At 39.0% G+C, this 27,325-nt stretch overlaps 1 protein-coding gene across 2 annotated transcripts; it reads left to right on the top strand.

Annotated features, from left to right (window-relative positions):
- The first annotated feature begins 549 nt into the window (after nucleotides 1-549).
- kdr (kinase insert domain receptor (a type III receptor tyrosine kinase)) lies at nucleotides 550-27,067 on the top strand. 2 transcript variants are annotated; one of them, XM_089001091.1, is made up of 30 exons: nucleotides 550-751; nucleotides 2,921-3,014; nucleotides 3,096-3,298; nucleotides 3,374-3,495; nucleotides 4,574-4,739; nucleotides 4,840-4,979; nucleotides 6,346-6,529; nucleotides 6,595-6,715; nucleotides 7,739-7,905; nucleotides 9,134-9,290; nucleotides 11,839-11,959; nucleotides 12,199-12,310; nucleotides 13,432-13,779; nucleotides 14,401-14,547; nucleotides 14,620-14,751; nucleotides 17,037-17,143; nucleotides 18,404-18,539; nucleotides 19,885-19,989; nucleotides 20,063-20,176; nucleotides 21,163-21,251; nucleotides 21,319-21,463; nucleotides 21,536-21,627; nucleotides 21,709-21,831; nucleotides 22,304-22,415; nucleotides 23,173-23,272; nucleotides 23,914-24,019; nucleotides 24,101-24,225; nucleotides 24,316-24,376; nucleotides 25,363-25,436; nucleotides 26,448-27,067. In XM_089001091.1, the coding sequence occupies exons 1-30, from the start codon at nucleotides 697-699 to the stop codon at nucleotides 26,671-26,673; spliced, it is 3,984 nt and encodes a 1,327-aa protein (XP_088857217.1). In that variant the 5' UTR covers nucleotides 550-696; the 3' UTR covers nucleotides 26,674-27,067. The 2 variants fall into 2 exon arrangements, with proteins under 2 accessions (XP_088857217.1, XP_088857216.1); XM_089001090.1 differs by having other exon boundaries at nucleotides 4,571-4,739.
- The last annotated feature ends 258 nt before the right edge of the window (nucleotides 27,068-27,325 follow it).

Genomic DNA, 27,325 nt, shown 5'->3' with positions numbered 1-27,325 from the left:
CCTTTCAAAGCTCTCAAGGACACTTTACAGTAAATACAATCACAAAATAGAATACAATTATCGCTCTAGTACATTTTTGCACATGTCTGGCAGTAAATGAGTTTTAAAATATTCTCAAAATATTTATAGAGTTTGTATACCCAGTATATCTGCTCTGTGACACACAAAAGAAGAAAAGTTTTATGACGAATATGCTATTTTGCTGGTTTTATGTTCGAAAAGAAAATGGGCATGTTTGTTCATCGTCTATTTTGTCCATTTACTCAGCTAGCTTTTATTTATCCAGGTAACACATTACATCACATTGTGATTAAAATGTTCAGGGTTAAAAAAAAAAGGTGCAGCAATCACACAGTATCTTCATCACTAATTATGGAATGACAATTTTGGGATGAACGAACTGAATTTTATTATTATATCTTTCATGGCTTCATGACTTCATCGGTTGGTTCAGGTGTCCACTCAGTGCGGAATGCTCCTCCCCTGCAGGCAGGCTAGCTCCAGTGTGCCTTCTTCTGTGCCCCCCACCGGTCTCCCCTCTCAGTAGCACATCCACCTCCATGGGGATCTACTGCTGAAAACTGGTCGCTGGTTTTTCAGGACCCCACCGGTTCGATGGATCGCTGTTGACAGGATTATTCTATTTGCCTCTCAGAACGTTTTCTTTAATTAGTCAAGGGCATTATTTGTGGAATAATGACTTGGGCACTTTTTACTGTTATTTTGAGTCTGGAATTTTGCTATTTTGCTGGTAAGGCCATTTTATTTTTTTTATTAAGATGTGTTTTAATGTGATTTAATGTCTATTTAATTTTTTTTATTATTCTAATCAGTTTTATTATTATTATTATTATTATTATTATTATTATTATTATTATTATTATTATTATTATTATTATTATTATTATTATTAGTAGTAGTAGTAGTAGTAGTAGTAGTAGTAGTAGTAGTAGTAGTAGTAGTAGTAGTATTACTGATTTATATTTACAACACTCTTGTTTCATTTGTTTTGAATTGTTTGTATGATGATAGTTGTCCATGTTAAGCACTTTGTTACAGCTTCAGCTGTTGTTAAGGCGCTATATAAATCATTATGTATTGTATTGTATTGGTTTATATGTAAAATAGCTATAGCAAGATTCTATTATTTTTCCCTGTGACTTGTTTTTTTCCACACACAATGTCTGCTGACGTCGGGTGGGTGGGGGTCAACACGTATCCTCCGAAACAGGAACCCCACCTAGGCTGCGCTCGGGTCCGGGCCTTTTGAGCCTGACCCTGCCCATCTTTCTCGCCTTCCTGTTTTGACACAGATCGGCCATTTTGTTACTGCGCTGTGAAGTCGTTGCCAGAAGCACACATTAACATGGCCGTAAAAGTTGTATTAATTTCAGAAATGAATGTTGTAATGTGGTTGTAACTGGCGGGTATATTGGTAACTGGTGATAATAAACACATAAATAGGAGGTGGGATTACACCCATGTGCTCAACAAGTTGTTTGGTTCCAATATGGGGGGAGCCATTTGGAGAAGGCCCGTTTTGGGGTATTTACCCAGCATGCACGCAGTGGGCCTGTGATGTCAATTCAACATTCGTATTGGATTGGATTGGATTAGCCTTTATTAGTCTCGCAGTGGAGACATTTTACATTTTACAGCAAAGTTATGAAAGAAGGAGGAAAGGATAGGAAGAAGTAGAAAAACAAAATACAGGAGCTGCTGGAAAGGCAACCACTCTTGTGGCGCCATCTTGAAGTCAAAAGAACAAAATAATAATAATAATATGACAACACAAAGACAGTCATTCAATCTTCAGCACTTTCTGCACCCTCTTTGTTGTATGAAGCAGTTGAGGATCAAACAGGAGAGGATCAAAGCATCCTTTTCACCAGTGGATCGGGGATGTCATGATGAAATGTACATATCTGCTACAAGCTAAAAGTTGAAAGCAAACACAAAACTCTGGCATCCATTGACGAAAGAGATTGTCTCACATCTCCCGTCCCACGTAAATCCGCTTAAATTCCAAGCTGCGACAGTTCCACATACTGTCATGATCTGGTTGGAGACCAACGGGTGGCGCTGTCGGCCCCGCCTGCACCTGCACAGGTGCTGGTCGTCCCGATCAGTGGCAGTTAAAAGGACTCCCGTCACGACCATTCGGTGTCGGGTCATTACATTATGTGTACTGTGTATGTGTTTGCTGCACCCTGTCAGGTTTGTTTCATCTTGGCAGACTTTTACTCTTGGTTTTCTTTGATACTTTGTACTTTTCTGTTCGGATGACTTTGATGTTTTAGATTTTGTTCCTGCTGACTTTATTTTAATACAATTTGTCAAATACAACCTGCTGCTCCCTCCTGCCTGTTTTTTGGGATCCACCACCAACTTGAAAACCGTGACACATACGCACGCATCAGATTTCCAAACCTTTTGTAAGATGGTCATTTTTTTGGGAGTACAGTAAAGTCTCGTTATATCGATACTATTTCTATGCACGCACGGAGAAGATTACATGCAAACAGGGTCGGATATATCGATAGTCCCGGTTATATTGATATTTTTTCGGACTCCCTTGAATATCGATATAACGAGACTTTACTGTATTTTACCATTTTAACTTTATGTATTTGTTAATGTTGGGGGTATTGGATCGCAGTGGAGAAATTTACATTGCACATCAGCAAAGTTATGAAAACCCCCCAAAATATATTTTCAATGTCTGGTGTGGGTCCTTGAAATTATTTTTTTGATGTGTTCTCTGATGATGACAGAGCTATCATATTCAATGTCGATTGGTGGAATGTCTACCCGATTTGGTGTCAATGGGTGAAAGTGGTGTCAGGGACTGTTTTATTTTGAAACTCTGCATATATTTGTTCTGAGGGAACTTTTCTCTTCCTACTTTACCCCCCGAAAGCTATCGAGCTGCGCTTCACGTCGGACCCGCCACTGCTTAACATCAACGGCGTCCACAGGATGAACAAATCTGACAACCTGGAGCTCACATGCAGGTACGTATGCCTTTTGATGCCCCACCCCAACCCCAAAATCCCGCCAGTGTCCCCGCACGAAACCATAATGGTCTTCCACAGAGGTCGCCAGTATCTGCGTTGGACCACCCCAGCCACCAGCGCTCGGTTTTCCATCAGCGACTGTAGTGGATCAGGACTGTTTTGCTCAGAGCTTCAGATCACCAACGCCACCGTCAATGAAACCGGACAGTACCGGTGCTCTTATCGTGATCTCAAAGTCGAAGGCGGCAAAACGACAACGGCGGTTCACGTTTTTGTTCATGGTGCGTTTGTCATTTTCCAGACAAGACTAGGGGTACTTGAATGCAACGTTTGAGAAGAAACTTTGTGGTTTTCAGATGAAAAGGTCCCGTTTGTTCCATCCGAGAAGGAATATGAGGTGGTGTTCATCCGGGAAGGAGAGAGGGTGGTCATACCGTGTCGAGGATCTCTGGAGGATCTCAACGTGACACTTCATACTGTAAGATTTTTTTTTCTTTTGACTGAAAAATCAATAATTTTGCACATAAATGTCCAAAATAAAAGCATATGCATCTGAGATTTTGGTGTTTTTATAAATGTAGATTTTTTTTTCCTCCAAATAATACAAACAAATACAAATATCCGATATTAATTTGAAATACAGTAGTCTCGTTATATCGATATTCAAGGGAGTCCGAAAAAATATCGATATAACCGGGACTATCGATATATCCGACCCTGTTTGCATGTAATTTTCTCCGTGCGTGCATAGAAATAGTATCGATATAACCGGGACTATCGATATATCCAATATCGATATAACGAGACTTTACTGTACTTCTTTTAATTCTTCTTTATACATTTAAAGCTATCCATAACCTTGCCCCACTTACCTATCTGACCTTCAAATTCCTATTCCCTCTCGTTCCCTCATATCCTCTTCCTCCCTCCACCTCTGTATCCCCCCATGCCCGTCTCAGCACGATGGGGGACAGGGCTTTCAGCTGCTCTGCCCCCAATATGTGGAACTCACTTGCTCCCAACATTCGTAACATCGATTCTCTTCCCACCTTCAAATCCCATCTCAAAACCTAAAAATTATTATTATTATTATTATTATTATTATTATTTTTATTATTATAATATTATTTATTATTATATATTATTATTATTACATGACAATTAGGTCTGTGTAGACTCTCAGTTGTACAAGAGTGGTCCATCAATGAAAAAAGTTTCTTCAGCCATCATCTGTACTTCTTTGAAGGTGTCGGACGTTTCGCTCCTCATCCAAAGATATTCGTCAGTGAACTGAAGTTGTGCTGGTAACGCTACTCCAAGGTTGGGGGAGCAGGGACATTTCATAACAGAGGTCTGGCACTGCTACCTCAGTCCATAAGGAATATATATAGGGCCAGAGTTACCAGCACAACTTTAGTGCGCTGACGAAGCTCTTCGGATGAGGAGCGAAATGTCCGACACCTTCAAAGAAGTACAGATGACGGCTGAAGAAACCTTTTTTTATCGACATGACAACTAGGATTGTTTAAACTGGACACCTCCCTGTCTGTCAGAAGTATCCAAACAAAGAGTTCCATCCCGACGGGAAAGACTCCTTGTGGGACGCCAGGACCGGTTTCACCATCCCCAGTCATCTGATCAGCTATGCCGGCGTGGTGTCCTGCCAGACTCGCATTGGCGACGAGATCTTCAAGTCCCCCCTCTACGTGGTGGCCGTTGTCGGTGAGAAAAAAACAAACTTTGGATAAGTCTCAGGAGAACAATGGAAGTGTGGAGCTCGCTGACTGTACCTCTCTAAACGCCCGCCCACCCGCTTCCGCAGGATACAAGATCTATGACCTCACCCTGACCCCAGCGCAAGTCAGGCTGTCCGTCGGGGAGCGTCTGGTGCTCAGCTGTACCGCGTACACTGAACTCAACGTGGGCATCGAGTTCAACTGGACACACGCAGGCCAGCCTTTGGTCAGACTCAAACTGTAAACCACTACAATACCAATGGCCCATACTAACGTCAAACTCATTCTCATCACCAAATGATTGTCCTATTCCAGATATTATCAGTCAAAATCATTTGTTTCAGACCTTTCACTAAAACTGGATGGTCGTAAACCTCTGCAATGAAACAATCTTTTAATCAGGGGTGCCCCACTGTTTTCTTCAATCAACCAACCAATTGCGATTGACCGTTACCGTGCATGCGTGCATCTGCACACACTTTTGCAGTCTGTTAACTATCGTAGCTCACGTGTACCCTCAATATTGTCTTTCTTTGTGACTGCCAATGGTGACTTGGAGAAGAAAATGAACATTGAATAATAATAATAATAATAATAGAAATATTAATAGTAATAGTATTTTTTTTCTTTTGACTTCAAGACGGCGCCGCGAGAGTGGCTGCCTTTCCAGCAGCTCATGTATTTCTTTTTTCTACTTTCATTCCTTTCATCACTTTGCTGCTGTGAAATGTAAATTTCTCCACTGTGAGACTAATAAAGGCAAATCCAATCAAAGAATCCAATGTAATAGTAATAGTAATAGTAATAATGATCATACTGATTCGCTGTGGCGACCCCTTAAGGGAAAAGCCGAAAGGAAAAGAACAGTAATAATAATAATAATAATAATAATAATAATAATAATAATAATAATAATAATAATAATATATAATAATATATAATAATATTGACACTACGACTACTACGACTACTATGACGACGACTACTACTACTACTAATACTCCTACTACTACTACTACTACTACTACTACTACTACTACTACTACTAATAATAATAATAATATGAATAATAATAGGAATAAAAATAATAATAATATGAAGAAGAACAATCATCATCATCTTGAAACTTCCGGTAACGCAGGTCATGCGTCACCGTAGGTACGGCCTGAACTTTTTTATTTACATTGTTTTTCAATACTTTTTTGGGTGGAGGTGAGACTGATAGCATAGTTAAGATGCGGTGTTTATGAATACAACGAATATATGAACACTTGGACAGAGTTACGAAAATGTTTTTTTCTCCCTCGATACCGATCGAGAGTTGACGTAATTTAAAGTCTAAATCGTCTTCGTGCCATGCGTCGTTCCAGAGAAAAATCATAAAACCAGAAATATAATGCGACTAAATGTTTATCCAATTCATAGTTTACAGGTTTGAAGCTAATGTTAGCTTTATTTGTGCTATACTGTACACTAGCCCGGATGTCTTTGAAGCAACATAACTGGATTCTCACTAGCGTAACTACGGTCCGACGTTTGTTTGTTTGTTTGTTTGTTTGTTTGTTTTTAATCCACAATTTGTCTTTCCTCAGATGGTGGGCAACGGTTCTAAGTCGGCTCACATGATGCCGCACAAGAAGAAGTTGTGGGACTCTTTGGAACTATCCAATAAAATGGTGGTAGACAACGTGACGGTGGATCACACGGGCGAATACACCTGCACGGCCTCCAGTGGAGCAATGGAGAAAAGGGCTTCGTCTTTTCTCAAAGTCTACGGTATGTCTGTTAAAAAGAAAATCGAATCTAAAAGATTCGCGTCTTGAATTTGGGATCGTTTCCAGAGAAACCGTTCATTGACATAAAGGAGCCGTGGACCAAAGTGTGGGAGGTGAACGTGGGAAGTTTGGCGTCCACCTCCATACCCGTCAGGTATACGGCATATCCCGAACCAAGCTTTAAATGGTAAGTCAAATTTCTGGTCAATCTCATCATGTTTGATTGTTTTTCGATCATATTCGTGATGCGTTTATGAGGAAAATGCATTGGAACAAACGTGGCCTGATTTGGAATTCAGCCTGGAAGAATAGGTCTCAAAGTCACGCAAAAAGAGTGTACAGTGATACCTTGGCTTACGAACTTAATTGATTCCCAGACAGTGTGTAAGGCGAAAAGTGTGTATCCCAAAAAATAATTTCCCATAGGAAACCATTAAAATGAGTATAATCCATTCCCAGGTCCCCATAAAACAAAATTTTCTACTTTCTAATTTTCTAAGCCTTAAAACTACACCAAATATACCTTATTTTATGTATAATAAATGTGCTATGGTATTATAATTAAAGAAATAAACTATACTGTATAATAAAGTTGTTTTATTTACATTTGTGATGGTTGTTAATGGCTTGATGGAATGGAGTGACCGGTTTCATCAGCATTAAACACTTGCCTTCTTCTTGGGGAATGATCCCTAGTAGGTGCTTTCTCTGCGATAACCTTACCGAGTTCCTCATTAATTGTGTTCTTTTTAGCTGGGTTGATAGCTTTGTGCATCAAGTGTACAGATGGCTTGTGCGGGTTGTTTGTACAGCTTGATCGATGGGATATTTTTATCTTGCAGTCTCCACTCTGCCTTTGAAGGCAACGCCCTATCAAAATTGAAATTCTCACTGTCGTCTACATGTCTCTTTAAGTAACTTTAGACTAATTAATTCCCAAGTTATCTGGGTCTGGAGATATCTGAGCTTGAAATGGGGGCAGCTGTACAAAAGGCAAATGCCTCGTGGGAGGGTAAAAACATGGCCAGAGGTTTGACCATCGCTTTATCGATACGCCCCCGCAAGAAAAACCAAACACCAAACAAATTCGGGAATGGCGCTCCATGTCATATTTTCAGTTCCCGAATAAATTCCGGAATGGCAGTGAATGAGTTAAATCATTTTTTTTTTTGCACGCGTTCTTTAAATTTACCGATCTTCTTCAATGCAGGTTAAAAAATGGCCTCCCGCTGACAGAAGATCACCGCATTAAGCAGAGAAGTGACGCCCTCATCTTTCGCGGCGTCACTGAAACCGACGCGGGAAACTACACCATCGTCCTCAGCAACAAAATCACCAAAGACGAGCAAAGAAGATCATTCCAGCTTCTGGTTAATGGTTTGTCATCATCGGAATCGCCAGTCTGCCATTTCGACTGTTAAAGGACAACTGACACAATTTTTTTGGTTTGCTAACTGACATTAGAAAAACGTTTTATAGCAGGGGGGTCAAAGTCATTTTTTGCCGCGGACCACATTGTAGTTATGGTTTCCTCTCGAGGGCCGTTATGAATTTGGGGAACCCATTAGAATGTTTAAATCCCTTCAAATATTACATATAGAGCACACAGCAAATTAATGAATAACTCGTTTTCAAATCTGAAGTCAAGAATAATGACTTTTATTGTGGTTGACATCCAAAAATATGACATTTTGGCTCAGATTTTAGCAATCATCATGGAATTTATCAAGTTTGATTTGCTTTCGCGGGCTGAAAAAAAATGATGTGGTGGGCCGGATTTGGCCCGCGGGCCTTGACTTTGACACCTGTGTTTTATAGCATCTAAAATACCCAAAATACGCAGGCTGATATTTTTAGTCAAATAAAAATGACAGTGTCCCAAAATGACTTCAAATTGACCTCCGAAAGTTTCAGTTTCAGAAGGCCCCGCCCCCTTGTTCGTGGCGTCACACCAGGACGTCTTGCCTTGCGCTAGAATCAAAACAATGGCTTCAGATTCGGAAAAGATGCTTTCTTGTGACTCATCCAGTTATGAATATGATTCAAATAGTTCTGAAGAGGAAAGCATAAATATTTGCAATCGAGTAAAGAAGTCCTTCCGGATCATTTGGAGGTGTCTGAACTCCAATGTAGCGTGCCAGAAAAGGCACAAGATGGCGCCCAAGCTCCGTTGGAAATGGGCTGATTTGTCTGCTGGGAATTTGTGTCAACTAGTATCAAATAGTAGTCTTGGTGCAACACACAACGATTCACCATCGCGTTATTTATGTGTTCTCCTTCTAATTTCGCCATCAACACGAATCAACACAAAGTTTTCAGACCAAACAAAGTACCCAAAATGCATTGTGTGTCGCTTTCTCGATCAGGGGCGTTCCCTCCGTGACGTCACGTCAGGAATCGTCACCAACTCAAAAACAAGACTTCCTGAATATTCAGCGCGAGTCTTAAAACGTAAAATATAGCTATATGCGGTGAAATCTTTGTAAAATACACTCAGTAGAAGTCATTTGAAGTGATTTTACAAATTATGGACACAACTTGTCCGGAAGTGTCGGTTGTCCTTTAAGCCTGCGAAGTCTACAATCGTACTTTTCTCTCTTCTCAGTTCCTCCTCATATCATCGAAAAGGAAGTGGCGGTGGACACGGACGTTTTTTTATATGGTAGCAGACCCACCCTGCGATGCACCGCCCGAGGCTTCCCCACACCCACACATATCCAGTGGCAGTGGATGTCCACAGACGATTGTCCGGAGGCTTTCGTGTGAGTTTGGGAAAGGAAATTTGGAGAAAAACAATTGGAGACAATGACCAGATGCGTCGCGAAGGCCGTTTTGAGTTGGCCAAGAGATGTCAGATACAAAGCGCTTGCACAAGCGCAAAGGACCAGGTTCCTTATCAGCTGGCGGCACATCCCGCCGCTTCCTCGCCTCGAAGTTTCCTGTTGTCTTCCCGGCTATCTTTTATTTGGTAGTCCTTGAGGACCCGATTCCATAGAAGTGGTGCTTTCAAAATACAACATAGCAAATTGAGGAAATCACATGAAATCAAAGGGAAGCAGCAGTCTGTTGTTTTATTTTGGAGGCAAAGAAGGAAAACTATTTTGATGAGAGCGTAGAATCATAACACATTTCATTTCTAAGTTTCTTTCAAAACTCTCAAGGTCACTTTACAGTCACAGGATCGGTTTTTCTGCGGGTGAGTAGCGGCAGCCACATTCGCCAGAGTCCACTCAACCCGGAAGTAACTCAAATAGAAAGCAAGTTAGCTAGCAAGTGAAAAGATAGCTAATAGCTAGCGAAAAGATAGCTAACGGATAGCGAATAGATATATAGCTATCTGGCTAGCGAATAGATATGTAGCTATAATAATAATAATAATAATAATAATAATAATAATAATAATAATAATAATAATAATAATAATAATAATAATAATAATAATACATAATAATAATAATAATACACTTCATTTATAAGCGCCTTTCAAAACTTTCAAGGACACATCAGTAATACATATCAGTTAAGATTTTTGCTTAACTGCCAGTTTTACATTTTTTCATTTTTGTATGTTTTTTTTTGGTCAGATTTTTATTGTTTTTTGTCTTGTATTTTTTTTTGCTCAATTTTTGCAGTTTTTGCTCATTTCTCCCCAGATTTTGTTTTGTTTTCCAAGTTTTTTTTCTCCTAATCTTTTTTTTGTCTGATTTCCAAACCTTTTGGAAGATGGTCTGTTTTTTGGGAGGTATTTTACTATTTTAACATTTGGCTGTATTGGATTGGATTAGCCTTTATGAATCTAGCAGTGGAGAAATTTACATTTCACAGCAGCAAAGTGATGAAAGGAGGAGGAAAGGAAAGAAAGAAGTAGAAAAACGAAATACAGGAGCTGTTGGAAAGGCAGCCAGTATCGCTTAACCTCGTCTGGCTTAACTGCCAGTTTTACATTTTTGCATGTTTTTTGCTAAGATGTTCTCTATTTTTGTATGTTTTTCGTCTTTTTTTCTCAATTTTTGCAGTTTTTCCCCATTTCTCCCCAGATTTTGGTTTGTCTTCCAAGTTTTTTTTTCTCCTAATCTTTTTTTGGTGTGATTTCCAAACCCTTTGGAAGATGGTCTGTTTTTTGGAAGTATTTTACCATTTTAACTTTATGTATTTTTTAACATTTGGCTGTATTGGATTGGATTAGCCTTTATGAGTCTCGCAATGGAGAAATTTACATTTCACAGCAGCAAAGTGATGAAAGGAAGAGGAAAGGAAAGAAAGAAGTAGAAAAACGAAATACAGGAGCTGTTGGAAAGGCAGCCAGTATCGCTTAACTTCGTCTGGCTTAACTGCCAGTTTTACATTTTTACATGTTTTTTGGTAAGATCTTCTCTATTTTTCTATGTTTTTCGTCTTTTTTTTTCTCAATTTTTGCAGTTTTTCCCCATTTCTCCCCAGATTTTGGTTTGTCTTCCAAGTTTTTTTTCTCCTAATCTTTTTTTTGGTGTGATTTCCAAACCCTTTGGAAGATGGTCTGTTTTTTGGAAGTATTTTACCATTTTAACTTTATGTATTTTTTAACATTTGGCTGTATTGGATTGGATTAGCCTTTATGAGTCTCGCAATGGAGAAATTTACATTTCACAGCAGCAAAGTGATGAAAGGAAGAGGAAAGGAAAGAAAGAAGTAGAAAAACGAAATACAGGAGCTGTTGGAAAGGCAGCCAGTATCGCTTAACCTCGTCTGGCTTAACTGCGTGTTTTACATTTTTCAATTTTGCTTTTTTTTTTTGTCTGATTTTCTCTTTTTTTTTGTGTGTTTTTTGCTCAATTTTTGCAGTTTTTGCTCATTTCTCCCCAGATTTTTTGTTTTCCAAGTTTTTTTCCCCCTAATCTTTATTTGACAGATTTCCAAACCTTTTGGAAGATGGTCTGTTTTTTGGGAGTGTTTCACAATTTTAACTTTTAGTATTTTTTTAATGTTTGGAGGTGTTTGGTGAGGATAAAACAATACTTTTTGAAACTATTTTTTATGTTTGGTCATTTTTGCTGATTTTGTCAAATTTCTGTCATTATTTTGCTTTTGCTTTTTCTTTGTTTAATGTTTTTATTTTTGAAACATTATTTCAATATGGTTTTTTTTGTCAGGGTTTTAATACAGTTCTGCCACGTCAAATTTTGATAGAATTTTGTGTCAAATTTTTTTTGTCCAACTTCTTATTCTTATTTTTGTTGGATTTCATTCGATTTTTTTTTTGGCCCATGCTGTCTCTTTTAACAGTTTATCTTCCAGTGTTTCACTCAGTCCTATTCATTATTCATCACACAGGCCTGGACTGTCAAAGTCAGAGGCGCAAATAGTCTACTGCAAAGCTTGGCGTGACATTGACAACGGCACCGCACACAACCCTGTCCAGCGGATCTTTTCCGATGTGGATCACAGTCAGAAGGTACACATCGCACTTTTTACATATGTCCCATGTTAGGGTTAGAAGAAACCGAAAAAAAAAAAAAAACAACCCAATAAAAGTTTCTATTACTATGTTGCCTCCATGTCAAAAAGATAATAGATTAGAATAGATAGGAAACCGAATAACGTGATACCTTTGGGTTACATTTTAGAGAATGAAAATGGGCCAGGAAAAAAAGAATAAACCCACCAAAAATAAATATTTTTTTGGGCTGACAGAAAATGGTGAGCTCCTTGAAGTTCCAGAAAGCAGAAGTCCACGCCCTGTACCGATGTACGGCAGCCAACAAAGTGGGGAAAGATTCACGCGTTATATTTTTCCATGTGACACGTGAGTATGCTCCTTATGGCCTGACTTCTGATTAGCCTGTCATTTTTTTTTCTTTGAAGTACAAAACAAAGTCCGGATGTTTCATTCATTCATTCATTCATTCATTCATTCATTCATTCATTCATTCATTCATTCACTCTTTCGTTCGTTCGTTTGTTTGTTTGTTTTTTGCTTATTCATAATAATACATTCAATGTATAAGCGCCTTTCAAAACTCTCAAGGACACTTCACAATTTATTAATTCATTTATGAATGTATATGTCTTTATTTATTTATTTATGTATTTATTTATGTATTTATTTATTTATATATTTATTTATATACTCATGTATATATTTCGGTGTTTATTTGTTAATTTGTTTGTTTATTCATTTGTTCATTTATTTATTTACCTATTTTTAATTCGTCCATGTATTTAGTTATGTATTTTTCTTATTCATGCATTTATTTATTTATTTATTTATTTATTTATTTATTTATTCATGTATTTATTTTTTATTCATTCATTTATTTATTTATATACTCATGTATATATTTCTGTGTTTATTTGTTTATTCATTTGTTCATTTATTTATTTACCTATTTTTAATTCGTCCATGTATTTAGTTATGTATTTTTCTTATTTATGCATTTATTTATTTATTTATTTATTTATTTATTTATTTATTTATTCATGTATTTATTATTTAGTCATTTATTCATTTACCTATTTTATAATTCATTCAGGTATTTATTTATTTATGTATTTATTTATTTATTTATTTATTTATTCATGTATTTATTATTTGTTCATTTATTTATTTACTTATTTTATAATTCATTCAGGTATTTATTTATTTATTTATTCAACTGGTTTATTTATTTATTTATTTATTTATTCATTCATCTGGTTTTATTTATATACTCATTAATTTATTTACGTGTGTATTTACTTATTAGTTCATTCATTCATGTATGTACTTTTTGTGTATTTATGTATTCACTAATTCATTTTTTTTTATTCAACTAGGTATGTGTTTATTTATTCATTTATTTATTCATTCATTCACTGTTTTTATTAATTTATTTGTACGTCTGCTTAAATACAGACTGTAAGTAATTTTGCCACCTCTGTCGACAGGCGGCTTGGAGCTGAGCATGTTGCCATCCAACAAACCCCTGGAGGAGGAGCAAGTGGCTCTGCGTTGCAAAGCCGACGGACTGATTCACGGCAACCTGGCTTGGTTCCACGTGTCCAATGAGTCCGGTTGGGAGCGGCCGGCGGCCGTGCAACCCTGCCGCTCTTTGGCGCTACCGGCAACGCCGCTGCTATGGCGTGATGCGTTAAATGATGAGCGCGGTGCCAATGTGAGTTTGGAGCTCTTGCTGCCCAACGCTTCCCGCCAGGATGAGGGGTTGTATGCCTGCCAGGTGGAGAACCTCAAGACCAGGGAGAGGATTTGTCTACTTCGTCACCTGTCGCTCAGAGGTCAAATGACATGTTTTATTTTATTTTATGTTATTTTATTATTATTTATTATTTTATTCATTATACCCGGAAGTAACATAAAATAAAATAAAAACAACAACAACAAAAAAACTAAATTTAGGACCTCATTGATGATGTCATGATCTGGTTGGCGACCAATGAGTGGCGCTGTCGGCCCCGCCTGCAGCTGCACAGGTGCTGGTCGTCCCGATCAGTGGTGGACTGCCACGTTCGGATTGGCGACCAACGGGTAGCGACGTCAGCCCTGCCTGCAGCCTCGCAGGTGCTGGTCGTTTTAATCAGTGACACTTAAAAGGACTCCCGGCACGACCATCCGGTGTCGGTTCATTGTTTGTTGCATGCTTTGTCTGCAATCGCATGCATTGTATGCTGTGCATGTGTTTGTTTAACCTTGGCGACCTTTTACACTTGGGTTTCTTTTGATACTTTGTATTTTTTTCTGTTTTTTTTGTTCCTGCTGACCTTTATTTTAATAGAATTTGTCAACCTCCTGCTCCCTCCTGCCTGCTTTTTGGGATGCGCACCCGCCATCACCACCTTGCAAAACCGTGACAGATGAATCCCAGACAGTGAGTTCACTGAAATGTGAATCCATTGCAGGTCTCCAGGCTCCGAGAATCCTCAACAACCTCACCGACCAAAAAGTCAACGTGAGCGCCACCGTCACGCTCCTGTGCGCCGCCATCGGTACGCCCGACCCAAAGGTGGTGTGGACCAAAAACAACCACACAGTGGTGGAAGGCTCCGGTAAGATGCGTCATCACTTTGAATGGCTGAATCATTTCCTTTTTCAACTTAACCTCTGTGATGCCTTTTCAGGTGTGATCTTGAGCCAGGGTGGTCACGTGCTGACCATCAAGCGTGTGAAGAAGGATGACGCCGGCTTGTACAGCTGCTCTGCTTGCAACAGCCGCGGATGTGACACCTCACAGATCGTCTTGACTACGGAAGGTCAGTATGCTAGCTGTTGGCTATCTGGCTAACTCTTAGCTATTTATTTTCTATCCATTAGCTAGACAGCTGTCTAGCTGTTGGCAATCTGGCTATCTCTTAGCTATTTATTAGCTATCCATTAGCTAGCTTGGTAGCTATTAGCTGACTGGCTGTAAGCTGGCTAGCTGTTGACTATATAGCTGTCTAGCTAGCTATCAGGTATAGCTTTCTATCTATTTAATAGTGACATTCAGTGTGTTAGCTAGCTAACTATATAGCTGTCTAGCTCGACGCAACGCTCTGCGCTGACGCTCCTTTCTTTAATGCAGCGAATGATAATAATAATAATAATCATCATTATCATCATAATAATAGAAGAAGAAAAACAAAATACAGGAGCTGCTGTAAAGCCAGCCACTCTCACAAAACCACAGTCATTGAAATAAATAAAATGCAAATTGCTAAATAAAAATTATACATTAAAAGTTTTACCTCACTACTCAAAAAAACAGAGAAACCGTTACAAAAACGGATTAAGAAAATCTACACCCTCCCCCAAAAATGAATAAACAGAACATAATTGATGAGGAACTAGGTAAAATTATCGCCGAGAAAGCACATCCAAGGGATCATTCCTCAAGATAGTGAAGAAGAAGGCTACATTCCTCATCAAGTGTTTAATGAAACCGGCCACTCCATTCCATCAAGCCATCAACGACCATCATAAAGGTAAATAAAACAACTTTATTATACAGTACAGTTTATTTCTTTAATTATAATACCATAGCACATTTATTATACATAAAATAAGGTATCTTTTGTGTAGTTTTCAGGCTTAGAAAATTAGAAAATTTTGTTTTATGGGGACCTGGGAACGGATTAGTCTCATTTTAATGGTTTCCTATGGGAAATTAATTTTTGGGATACACACTTTTCGCCTTACACACTGTCTGGGAACTAATTAAGTTTGTAAGCCAAGGTATCACTGTATTTGTACCGTGTCATGCTGGTATAATGGTGTGTTATTTAGATTCATGAATTTATTACTCAGTGATGGAATTTTACTGCGAGCGTTCCAAAATTAGTATTTTATTACTATTTCCTGTTTTTTGATTTCAATAATGATACATTGTTCCGAGAGAAACCTCTTGGCTAAGCCATCTTATTTATATTTAGCCTCAATGCATTTTTTTATATTCAATGACAAAAATGTGAGAGGAGAACAACTTCCTCATGACAGGAAGTTAGTTCCGTTTTGTGCGCTTCACCTCCCGGGAGTTTCTGATTGTAAAACAATGGGAGAGCGATAGAGGACAAAGAAGCGAGTTGACAGGGTTTGCTAGGCCTGGCCTCGGCTGTTCTGTCCAAACGGACCACCGAGAGGCACACAAAAAGCCGGTCTACGTGACCCGGGTCTTGCCAGCAGAATGTGGACTTTCTTCAAGCGGGAGCGGCGGCGTTGCTAAATGAGCCAGACACCACAAATTAGCGCGAGCGACAAAGAGAGAGAGAGATTTGTATTATTGTGTTGTTGTGACCATATGAAATATTTCCGACATCGACACATGCACAAGCCTAATATGATGATTTGGTTTTATTTATTTGTTTTCAAAATATATGCATTCATTAAAGGACAACCGACACCTCCGGACAAGTTGTGTCCATAATTTGTAAAATCACTTCAAATGACTTCTACTGAGCGTATTTTACAAAGATTCCACCGCATATGGCTATATTTTACGTTTTAAGACTCGCGCTGAATATTCCGGAAGTCTTGTTTTTGAGTTGGTGACGAGTCCATACATGACGTCACTGAAGGAACGCCCCTGACCGGAAAAGCGACACACACAATGCATTTTGGGTACTTTGTTATTTTACATTTTAAGACTCATAAGAATCATTTTGCTGTTTTTATGTATTTTTGTCTCCGATTAAAAAAAAAAGGTCACATTTTTGCCCAGTTTTTATATTTCCTAGTCAAGATCTCAAATACAGTAAAGTCTCGTTGTATCGATATTCAAGGGAGTCCGAAAAAATATCGGTATAACCGGGACTATCGATATATCCGACCCTGTTTGCATGTAATTTTCTCCGTGCTTGCATAGAAATAGCATCGATATAACCGGGACTATCGATATATCTGATATCGATATAACGAGACTTTACTGTATAGGACAAAAACATATTACGTATCATATGTACAGACCACCAAAAATGCTTTGTCAAGTCAAACTGTTTTTCTCTGACTTATAAATTATTGATCAATAACATTTCCTATTATCGTTTGATTCTGTTGATTCCAGGTGCGGAGGAAAAGACCAACGTGGAGCTGATAGTTCCCATCGGCTCGGTGGTTATCGCCATGTTTTTCTGGCTACTGATCGTCTTTGTCATCCGCGGGAGAAAAAGAGTAAGACTGTCTTCGTTTTGGGGGCTTGATTGAGGCATAAAACACACACAAAACTGAAATCATCTCACACATTGAAAATACAGATACAGTGATACCTTGGCTTACTAACTTATTGGAGTGTGCAAGGCGAAAAGTGTGTATCCCAAAAATTAATTTCCCATAGGAAACCATTATAATGAGAATAATCCGTTCTCAGGTCCCCATCAAACATAATTTTCTACTTTCAAATTTTCTAAGCCTTAAAACTACACAAACTATACATTATTTTATGTATAATAAATTTACAATGGTATTATAATTAAAGAAATAAACTGTACTGTATAATAAAGTCGTTTTATTTACCTTTGAGATGGTCGTTGATGGAATGGAGTGGCCGCTTTCATTAGCATTAAACAATTGATGAGGAACGTAACCTTCTTCTTTCACCATTTTGAGGAATGATCCCTTGTAGGTGCTTTTGCTGTGATAATTTTATCTACTTCCTCGTCAATTGTGTTCTGTTTAGCTGGGTTGATAGCTTTTTGCATCAAGTGTACAGATTGCTTGTGTGGGTTGTTTGTGGATCCTGATTTCTGGGATATTTTAACCTTGCAGTCTCCACTCTGCCTTTGAACTATCAAAGTTGAAACCATCTCACTGTCGTCTGCCTGTCTCTTTAATGTTTAAACCACCCCCCCTTCACTGCTGCGTTCTTGACCAATCACGTGACTTTAACCAAAGACTGGGGTCGGGGAATAGAGGACAAAAACAGTCGGCTGCCATTTTGTTATTAGAAGAATGGGCTCGTTCGCGAACAACACATCACTCATTGAGGCAGCTCCGTGTATGAAAAAAGTTCGTATGCCAAGGTAAAATTTTCAGAAATGTAACGTTCGTAAACCGAAAAGTTTAGAAGCCAAGGGTTTCGTAAACCGATGTATCACTGTACACTCGATTTAATGCACTGCAATACATTTTTCAGTCGTGCCTGTGAGAGCGTTTCTGTGGTGCATAATAATGCAAAAAAGGGGAAATGCAATACTGAATTAGGTCCTGGTGTCCTGCCGGCCCCTCGTATGCTCGGCCCACACAAGTCGAGGACATGGTTGAATACAACACACACACACACACACACACACACACACACACACAAGTATGACTGATTAGAAGCGACCGCTGTTTTTTGTGTCCAAGAACAACGAGGTCACTTTCTGCTCCCATAAGTCACGTAGACCCCATTGGGCCCCCTTTTTTTTCACTGTAAACATGCTGCGTTCACAGCCCAATGGAGGCGATCTTAAGACGGGCTACCTCTCCATGATCCTGGACTCGGAGGACGTGCCCATGGACGAGCAGTGTGAGAGGCTCACTTACGACGCCAACAAGTGGGAATTCCCTCGGGACAGGCTGAAGCTTGGTATATAAAATACATTTTTTATGAAATTTTTTGAAATATTGATTCAATAGTTGTGTGCCAGGATGACAATATAATTCCCCAAAAGTGACCCAAGAAAGGAGTTTTCTGATAATAATAATAATACATTTCATTTATAATGAAATACATATTTTATTTGATTTAATATTGATTTAATAGTTGTGTGTGAGGATGACTACATAATTCCCCAAAAGTGACCCAAGAAAGGAGCTTTCTAATAATAATAATAATAATAATAATAATACATTTAATTTATAATGAGATACATATTTTATTTTTAAATATTGATTCAGTAGTTGTGTGCTAGAATGACGACGTAATTCCCCAAAAGTGACCCAAGAAAGGAGTTTTCTGATAATAATAATAATAATAATAATAATTAATACATTTCATTTATAATGAAATACATATTTTATTTTATTTAATATTGATTTAATAGTTGTGTGTGAGGATGACTACATAATTCCCCAAAAGTGACCCAAGAAAGGAGCTTTCTAATAATAATAATAATAATAATAATAATAATACATTTAATTTATAATGAGATACATATTTTATTTTTAAATATTGATTCAGTAGTTGTGTGCTAGAATGACGACGTAATTCCCCAAAAGTGACCCAAGAAAGGAGTTTTCTGATAATAATAATAATAATAATACATTTCATTTATAATGAAATACATATTTTATTTAATATTGATTTAATAGTTGTGTGTGAGGATGACGACATAATTCCCCAAAAGTGACCCAAGAAAGGAGCTTTCTAATAATAATAATAATAATACATTTAATTTATAATGAGATACATATTTTATTTTTAAATATTGATTCAGTAGTTGTGTGCTAGAATGACGACGTAATTCCCCAAAAGTGACCCAAGAAAGGAGTTTCTTATGAAATACATATTTTTGGTAATTTTTAAAAAATATTGAATTAAGTTGTGTGCTACGATGACTACAACATTCCCCAAAAATGACCCAAGAAAGGAGTTTCTTATAGTAATAATAATAATAACAACAACATAATAATAATAATAATAATAATACATTTTATTTACAATGAAATACATATTTTATTACTTTTGTAAAAATATTGAATTAATAATTGTGTGCTAGGATGACTACATCATTCCCCAAAAGTGACCCAAGAAAGGAGTTTCTTTATAATAATAATAATAATAATATATTACTTTTATAATGAAATACATATTTAATAATATATTACATTTATCATGAAATACATAGTTAATAATAATAATAATACATTTAATTCATAAGCCTTTCAAAACTCTCAAAGACACTTTACGCTGACTATCGTTGTGTTCAAAGGCGATCCATTGGGACGTGGTGCGTTCGGCCAAGTTGTGGAAGCCGCCGCTTTCGGCATCGAGAAAATCACCACTTGCACCACCGTGGCCGTCAAGATGCTGAAAGGTGAGTCGTGAGTCCGTGCGTATGGTATTATTTTGTACAAAATGTCTAACGTTAGTCAAATGTGGTGCGGCAGAGGGCGCCACGTCCAGCGAATATCGAGCGCTGATGTCGGAATTGAAGATTCTCATCCACATCGGACATCATCTCAATGTGGTTAACCTTTTGGGAGCCTGCACGAAGCCCGGCGGTGAGTGATTGCACAACACTGATGAGAGCGACGCACCACACAGATATCTTAGCTAATGGTTCAAATTCTCCATTTTTGACTGCTTAACTCATTCATTGCCATTCCCGAATCTGTTCGGATTTTGGTTTTTCTTTTGGGGGAGCTGATAAAGCGCTGGTCAGACCTCTGGCAATGTTTTCCCCTTCTGCGAGGGGGCAGCATTTGCCTGTTGTCCATTTTAGCGCTTTGTTGCCGCTTCAGCTAATGTTAAAGCGCTATATAAATCTGTATGTATGTATTGTATTTTGTACAGCTGCCCCCATTTCAATCTCACATAACTCCAGACCCATATAACTTAGACTGTGTTCTTTCATCAGAAAAAATGGTTAATTCCTAAATTTGTGTAAGCTCTCAGTATTACAGGAGTGGTCCATTGATGAAAGGGTTTCTTCAGCCGTCATCTGTACTTCTTTGAAGGTGTCGGACGTTTCACTCCTCATACGAAAAGCTCCATCAGCCAACTAAAATTTTGCTGGCAGCTCTGACCCTATATATATATATATATATATATATATATATATATATATATATATATATATATATATATATATATATATATATATATATATATATATAGAGAGAGATAGAGATGGAGATATAGATAGATATAGGGCCAGAGCTACCAGCAAAATTTGAGTTCGCTGACGAAGCTTTTCGGATAAGGAATGAAACGTCCGACACCTTCAAAGAAGTACAGATGGCGGCTAAAGAAACCTTTTCATCAAAGAGAGTGTTAGGTTTCATAAAATTGAATGTTTATGTTGTTCTAAAACTCAATATTCTGTGTGTCCTGCAATTTGAGTCAAAATGACAAAAACCCTGGCACTCTAGTGGACACATTTTTGCACATCTTCTGGCAGTGAATGAGTTAAGATTGATCGGTCTCCCCCTACAGGTGTAAATGGGTTAGCGCCATAACTGTCTGATTTCCTCTTGTGGCTCTTTAGGCCCTCTCATGGTCATTGTTGAGTACTGCAAACATGGAAACCTCTCCAGCTACCTGAAGAGCAAACGTGGAGAATACAGTCCGTACAAGGTAGATGGATCCATGATGGTGCAGGTTAACAACCGGATATTCATTCTTGGTCTTTTGTGGTCCTCAGAGAAAGAGTACGGATGGCAAAAGATGGACGTCTGCGGAAGATCAAATCACCGAATGTGATCTCGGCCTCGGGAAGATCGCCCAGCTGGATATCTGCACGGGGACGGCCGACAGACCGTCAGGCAGCCAACTGAATCCTCAGGATGGTATGAAAATCCCGTTTGATTTTCTTTCGCATCCTAACTTTGGTCATTTCAAATACCCACTGTGCATTTCAGAAAGCACAGACGATGACCACTTGACCATGGAGGACCTGATTTGCTACAGTTTCCAGGTGGCTAAGGGCATGGAGTTCCTTTCCTCCCGCAAGGTGAAATAACGACCTGGGAATGAGGATGTCCACACAGACTCTTGTCAAACATGGACACTCATTGCGTTCATACGCTTTCAGTGCATCCACAGAGATCTAGCCGCCAGGAACATCTTGCTCTCTGAAAATAACGTGGTAAAGATCTGCGACTTTGGTCTGGCCAGGGACGTCTACAAGGACCCGGACTACGTTCGGAAGGGTGACGTGAGTTCCCTCGTTGGTCACCCATACAACATCAAAACATGTACCTGGTGTCCTGAGCATCTGACAGTTCCTGCCTGGCTGGGAAAAATATTGCGTGTTTGAGCAAATATTTCCAAGATGTGAAAAGATAATTATGCTATGCTCAAGAATACGCCGTGAAGTTGCACTCCGATGACTAGCTAGCTGGCTGACTACCTAGCTGGCCGGCTAACTAGCTAACTGGTTAGCTATCTATCTGGCTCACTAGCTAGCTAGCTGACTCCTCGCAAATAATACCCCGACTGACCAAATCTTTAAATTGAAAACACCAACTTTACTTTTAAAAACACTCACCTCTTTTTGAAGTCAAGAGTGGCGCGTTTCTAACTTTCCTGACAACTAATCATGAATTAACTGCTACAACCGTTTAATCTTAATCACAACACTGACACACACAACTCAATTGATATCTTTGTTTTTTTCTTCCTCTCAGGCAAGGCTCCCTTTGAAATGGATGGCGCCGGAGACCATCTTCGACCGTGTCTACACCACGCAAAGTGATGTCTGGTCCTTTGGGGTTCTTCTCTGGGAGATCTTTTCACTGGGTAAAACCAACCTCACAGTTAACACACTGTACATCTAGGAAGAGTACTAGTCAAATCCGAGTGACGACCGTGTTCTGTTCCGACAAAACGGTCGTAAGTTAAACGGTCGTAAATCGAAAAGCATTCAAGATGGCACACGCAAGGTTTATACGACTCCGACTACCAACTATTATACAAATAATATACAATGTTAATCTGTTGTTTTGAAAGAATGTTTTCTATCGAATACTATGATATACCAAACTGCTTACTTATAACTTTGAGTGTCATTTTTATCATTTTATATTTCATATTATCGATTTTTATTACTATGTCATTCTGCTGACCCAAATACGCACGGCTTCTCACGCATACACGCTCTTGAAAAATCGCTCTCCCTGCTAACGGAGAAGCTAGAAGAGGTCGGGCAACGCGTCGGCGGGATCTCGGCAGCGATGCCGCCGACGCAATGCCGCTGACGTACTGCCGCCGACACGCCACCCCCCGGTTCCATTACACGGTCAATTTCTGTGAGAGACAGTGAGATGCTGGCTGGCCAAAATTGCGCTGCAAAGACGTTGCGGTGCCTGGCATAGAATTTTAAAAAAAGGGTCTGGCGGTTGTGGTCGTAAGTACGGGTGGTCGTATGTCGCACCGGTTGTAACTTGGATGTTACCTGTATCGCATGACATTTTTTTTTGTTTTGCGGTATACCACCGTCCCATGACTTGATTCACTGTTCCTTTCGTTTCAAGTAACATTTCTCCCCCGTCTCCAGGAGCTTCTCCCTATCCTGGTGTCTGCATCGACGAGACTTTCTGTCGAAGACTCAAAGAAGGGACAAGGATGAGACCACCGGAGTACGCCACATCCGAAATGTGAGTCACAAGAAGATCATGATTAACAGTTCACAAAATAATAATAATAATAATACATTTCATTTATAATGAAATACATATTTTATTGTATTTTTTTAATATTGGTTTAATAGTTGTGCGCGAGGATGACTACGTAATTCCCCAAAAGTGACCCAAGAAAAGCGTTTCTTATGAAATACATATTTTATGAATAAAAAAAATAATAGTCGTGTCCTAGGATGACTACGTAATTCCCCAAAAGTGACCCAAGAAAAGTGTTTCTGATGAAATACATATTTTATTAATAAAAATAAAAAAAAATAGTCGTGTACTAGGATGACAACGTAATTCCCCAAAAGTGACTCAAGAAAAAAGTTTCTTACAATAATAATAATAATAATAATAATAATAATAATAATAATAATAATAAATTTCGTTTTAAGCACCTTTCAGAGCTCTCAAAGACACTTTACAGTCACAGACAAGCATCTGTATTATAATAATAATAATAATAATGCTGGGAGGAAGTGAGTTCCAGAGCTTGGGGGCAGAGCAGCTGAAAGCCCTGTCCCCCATCGTGCTGAAACGGGCAGGGGGGAGCACACAGAGATGGAGGGTGCTTTTGTAAGTCTGAACCCACCCAAAAACTACTTCATTGACAGATACCAGACCATGTTGGACTGCTGGCTGGACCGTCCCACGGACAGACCCACTTTTGCAGAACTGGTGGAACATCTGGGTAACCTGCTGCAGGCCAGCGCTCGTCAGGTATCATCATTGACACCCGAATATGACCACTGGTAGACCATTTTGGTTGAATATGTAGCCTACGGTGCTCTTTTCCTCCAGGATGGCAAGGACTACATCCCCCTGACGGCAGGAGGTGACGTGGCACAAGCGTCGGGTTCCTCTGCATCTCAGAGCAGAGATGTCCTGGAAGCTCAGCCGCACTATGATAACGCTCTGTTTCTCGGGTCTGCGTCGTGTACAGTTCAAATTTGACGTGTCTTATCGGTGCTACGTGCGCTCGTACGCTGATGTTTGGGTGTGTCTTTGGGTTCTAGGCAGGGCGAGATATGCATGAAGACGTTTGATGACGTCCCTGTGGAGCAAAGCAGCGTCTTGGTGAGCGATTCCTGTCATGTATCAGTTTGTATTTCATACAATGACTCATTCGATGCCATTCCCGAATTTATTCGGGAATTGAAAAGCATGACGTGTAGCGCCAATTCCCGAATTTGTTCGGGTTTTGGTTTTTCTTGCCAATAAATAAGAATAAGAATACATTTAATTTCTAAGCGCCTTTCCAAACTATCAAGGACACTTTACAGTAACGGGATAATAACTATTTTTTTTTGTGCGGGTGAGCAGCCATTTGCGCCAGCGTTCATTCTAACATAGCAACAAAGTTATGAAAGCGAAAGGAAAGAAAGAAGTAGAAAAAGAAAATACAGAAGCTGCTAGAAAGGCAGCCACTCTCGCGGCGCCATCTTGAAGTAAAAAAAAAAAAAAAAACAACAACAACAAATAATATATACATATAAAGCGCTGGTCAGACCTCTGGCAATGTTTTTCCCTTCCACGAGGCAGCAGCATTTGCTTTTTGTCCATGTTAGCGCTTTGTTACAGCTTCAGAGGTGTTGTTAAAGCGCTTAATAAATCAATATGTATTGTATTGAATTTTGTACAGCTGCCCCCATTTCAAGCTCAGATAACTGCAGACCACTATAACTTACGAATTAACTATTTTTTTTCTGATGAAAGAAAAGAGTCTCAGGTTTCTTACGCTGAAATGAATGTTTACGTAGTCCTAAAAAACTCCATATTCTGTGGGTTCTGGAATTCGAGTGAACATGACAAAAACCCTGGCACTGGAGTGGACACATTTTTGCACATCATCTGGCAGTGAACAAGTTAATAATTGAAACAGTAAATACGAAAACAAAAAAAGTCCAATAACGTATTTAAAAAAAAAATCTGAACAATTTTATTTGCTAGTATAAAATCCAAACTTTAGTGGAATATATTTTCATCATATTCCGCGAAGACAACTAAAAAAATGTTTGGAATTAACAGAATTGAAGAGAACTTTATTTTCATCATTCGTGTAGGTGGGTCACATGGACTGTTCACCCGAGGAAGCAAAATGTTCGAGTCCACAGCTCTTAACTACGCCCAACTTGAGGTAAGTAACCAAGCTACAGTGATACCTCGGTTTACGAACCCCTTGGCTTACGAACTTTTCGGTTTACGAACGTTACATTTATGAAAATTTTACCTTGGCATACGAACTATTTTTCGGGATACGCACGGACCTCCCACAATGAGTGATGTGTCGTTCGAGAACGAGCCCCTTCTCCTAAAAGAAAATGGCAGCCAGCTTGTTTTGGTCCTCTATTCCCCGCCCTCAGTCATCGGTTAAAGCCACGTGATTGGTCAAGAACGCAGCAGTGAATGGGTGGGGGTTTGAACATTAAAGAGACAGGCAGACGACAGCGAGAGAGTGACAAAATGGATAGAAAACTGTGAAACTCGTTTCAACTTTGATAGTTCAAAGGCCAAGTGTATACTGCAAGGTTAAAATTCCAATCAATCAGGCTTCACAAATAACCCGCACAAGCCATCTGTACACTTGATGCATAAAGCTATCAACCCAGCTAAACAGAACACAATTGATGAGGAACTAGGTAAAATTATCGCTAAGAAAGCACCGACAAGGGATCATTCCTCAAGATGGTGAAAGTCAAGTGTTTATGGCTGATGAAACCGGCCACTCCATTCAATCAAGCCATCAACGACCATCACAAAGGTAAATAAAACCACTTTATTATACAGTACTGTTTATTTCTTTAATCATAATACCATAGCACATTTATTATAAGGTATATTTTGTGTAGTTTTAAGGCTTAGAAAATAAGAAAGTAGAAAATTATGTTTTATAAGGACCTGGGAACGGATTATTCTGATTTTAATGGTTTTCTATGGGAAATTAATTTTTGGGACACACACTTTGCTTTTCACACTCTGTCTGGGAACCAATTAAGTTTGTAAGCCAAGGTATCACTGTATGTCGAGGTAAAGCGCTAACAAGCTAAGACTGATGAGAACTTTCTGGAAAACGTCTCATAGTTACAGGAATAAAGTCGAAATATTCACATGAATGCGATAAATAGTCATGTCATCCCCTTTTAATCAGCCAACTCCTGCGCTGCAAAAGCAAAGAGTCACTGGCGTCCGAGTCGTCCAACCAGACTAGCGGCTACCAGTCGGGCTACCATTCGGACGACGCCGATGCGCCCGTCTACGCCAACGAGGAGACCATCGTCAAGCACAGCAAGCTCCTGAAAAAGCAGAAACCTCCTCCCACGCCTCCCGTGCCCAAGTTCGTCATGGAGATCCGTTACAGCACGCCCCCCGTCTGACCCAGGAACCCTTCGGTCTTTGTACAGTTTTTTTTATTTTTCTTTTGTGAACAATGCGCAAAGCTAGCTGCCGTTATGAATCTATTGAAACAAAAAGAAAACGAATGTTGAATGACAAGAAGGTGTAAACAATTTTCGGCTATCGTGTTTATTCAGCAAGCTAACGGGAGGACTCTCTTCCTGTACGGCAGGAAAGGCCGTCGGAAATCATCATGGCGTCAGTGTGCAGAAATCTTTTCTTTGACAATGGAGGTAGTTCTCTTTTTCTTTCTTTGTGTACAGTTGCTTATTTTTACTCGGATTACAGTGTAAATGTCATCCAGAGAATTCATGTCACTAAATCATTGGGATTTTTTTTTCACGAATAAAAGTATTGTAATGCAGATTTTTTTTTCAGGACATTTGACCATGCGTTGTTGCTCAAACATTCCGGTCTTTCCACAAAAACTTAACAGTACCGTTGGGAATACGATTTAAACGTACGGTCGTGTTTTCAACAAACTTGTCTTGTAAGAATGAGTGTTGACGTCACCTCTCAACATCTGAGTGGGTAACAAGCGACGGAAATGTGAGGGAATGGACCACTGATGTGTTTTGTCTGCCATCTCAGACAACAAACGGCACTAATTATAGTTGTTTATGAGGTCCTTTC

The sequence above is a fragment of the Hippocampus bargibanti genome, linkage group LG07 (assembly GCF_051943395.1).
Source record: "Hippocampus bargibanti isolate YZ-2025 linkage group LG07, ASM5194339v1, whole genome shotgun sequence".
NCBI classification, from domain to species: domain Eukaryota; kingdom Metazoa; phylum Chordata; class Actinopteri; order Syngnathiformes; family Syngnathidae; genus Hippocampus; species Hippocampus bargibanti.
This window is presented reverse-complemented; position numbering and strand designations above follow the sequence as displayed.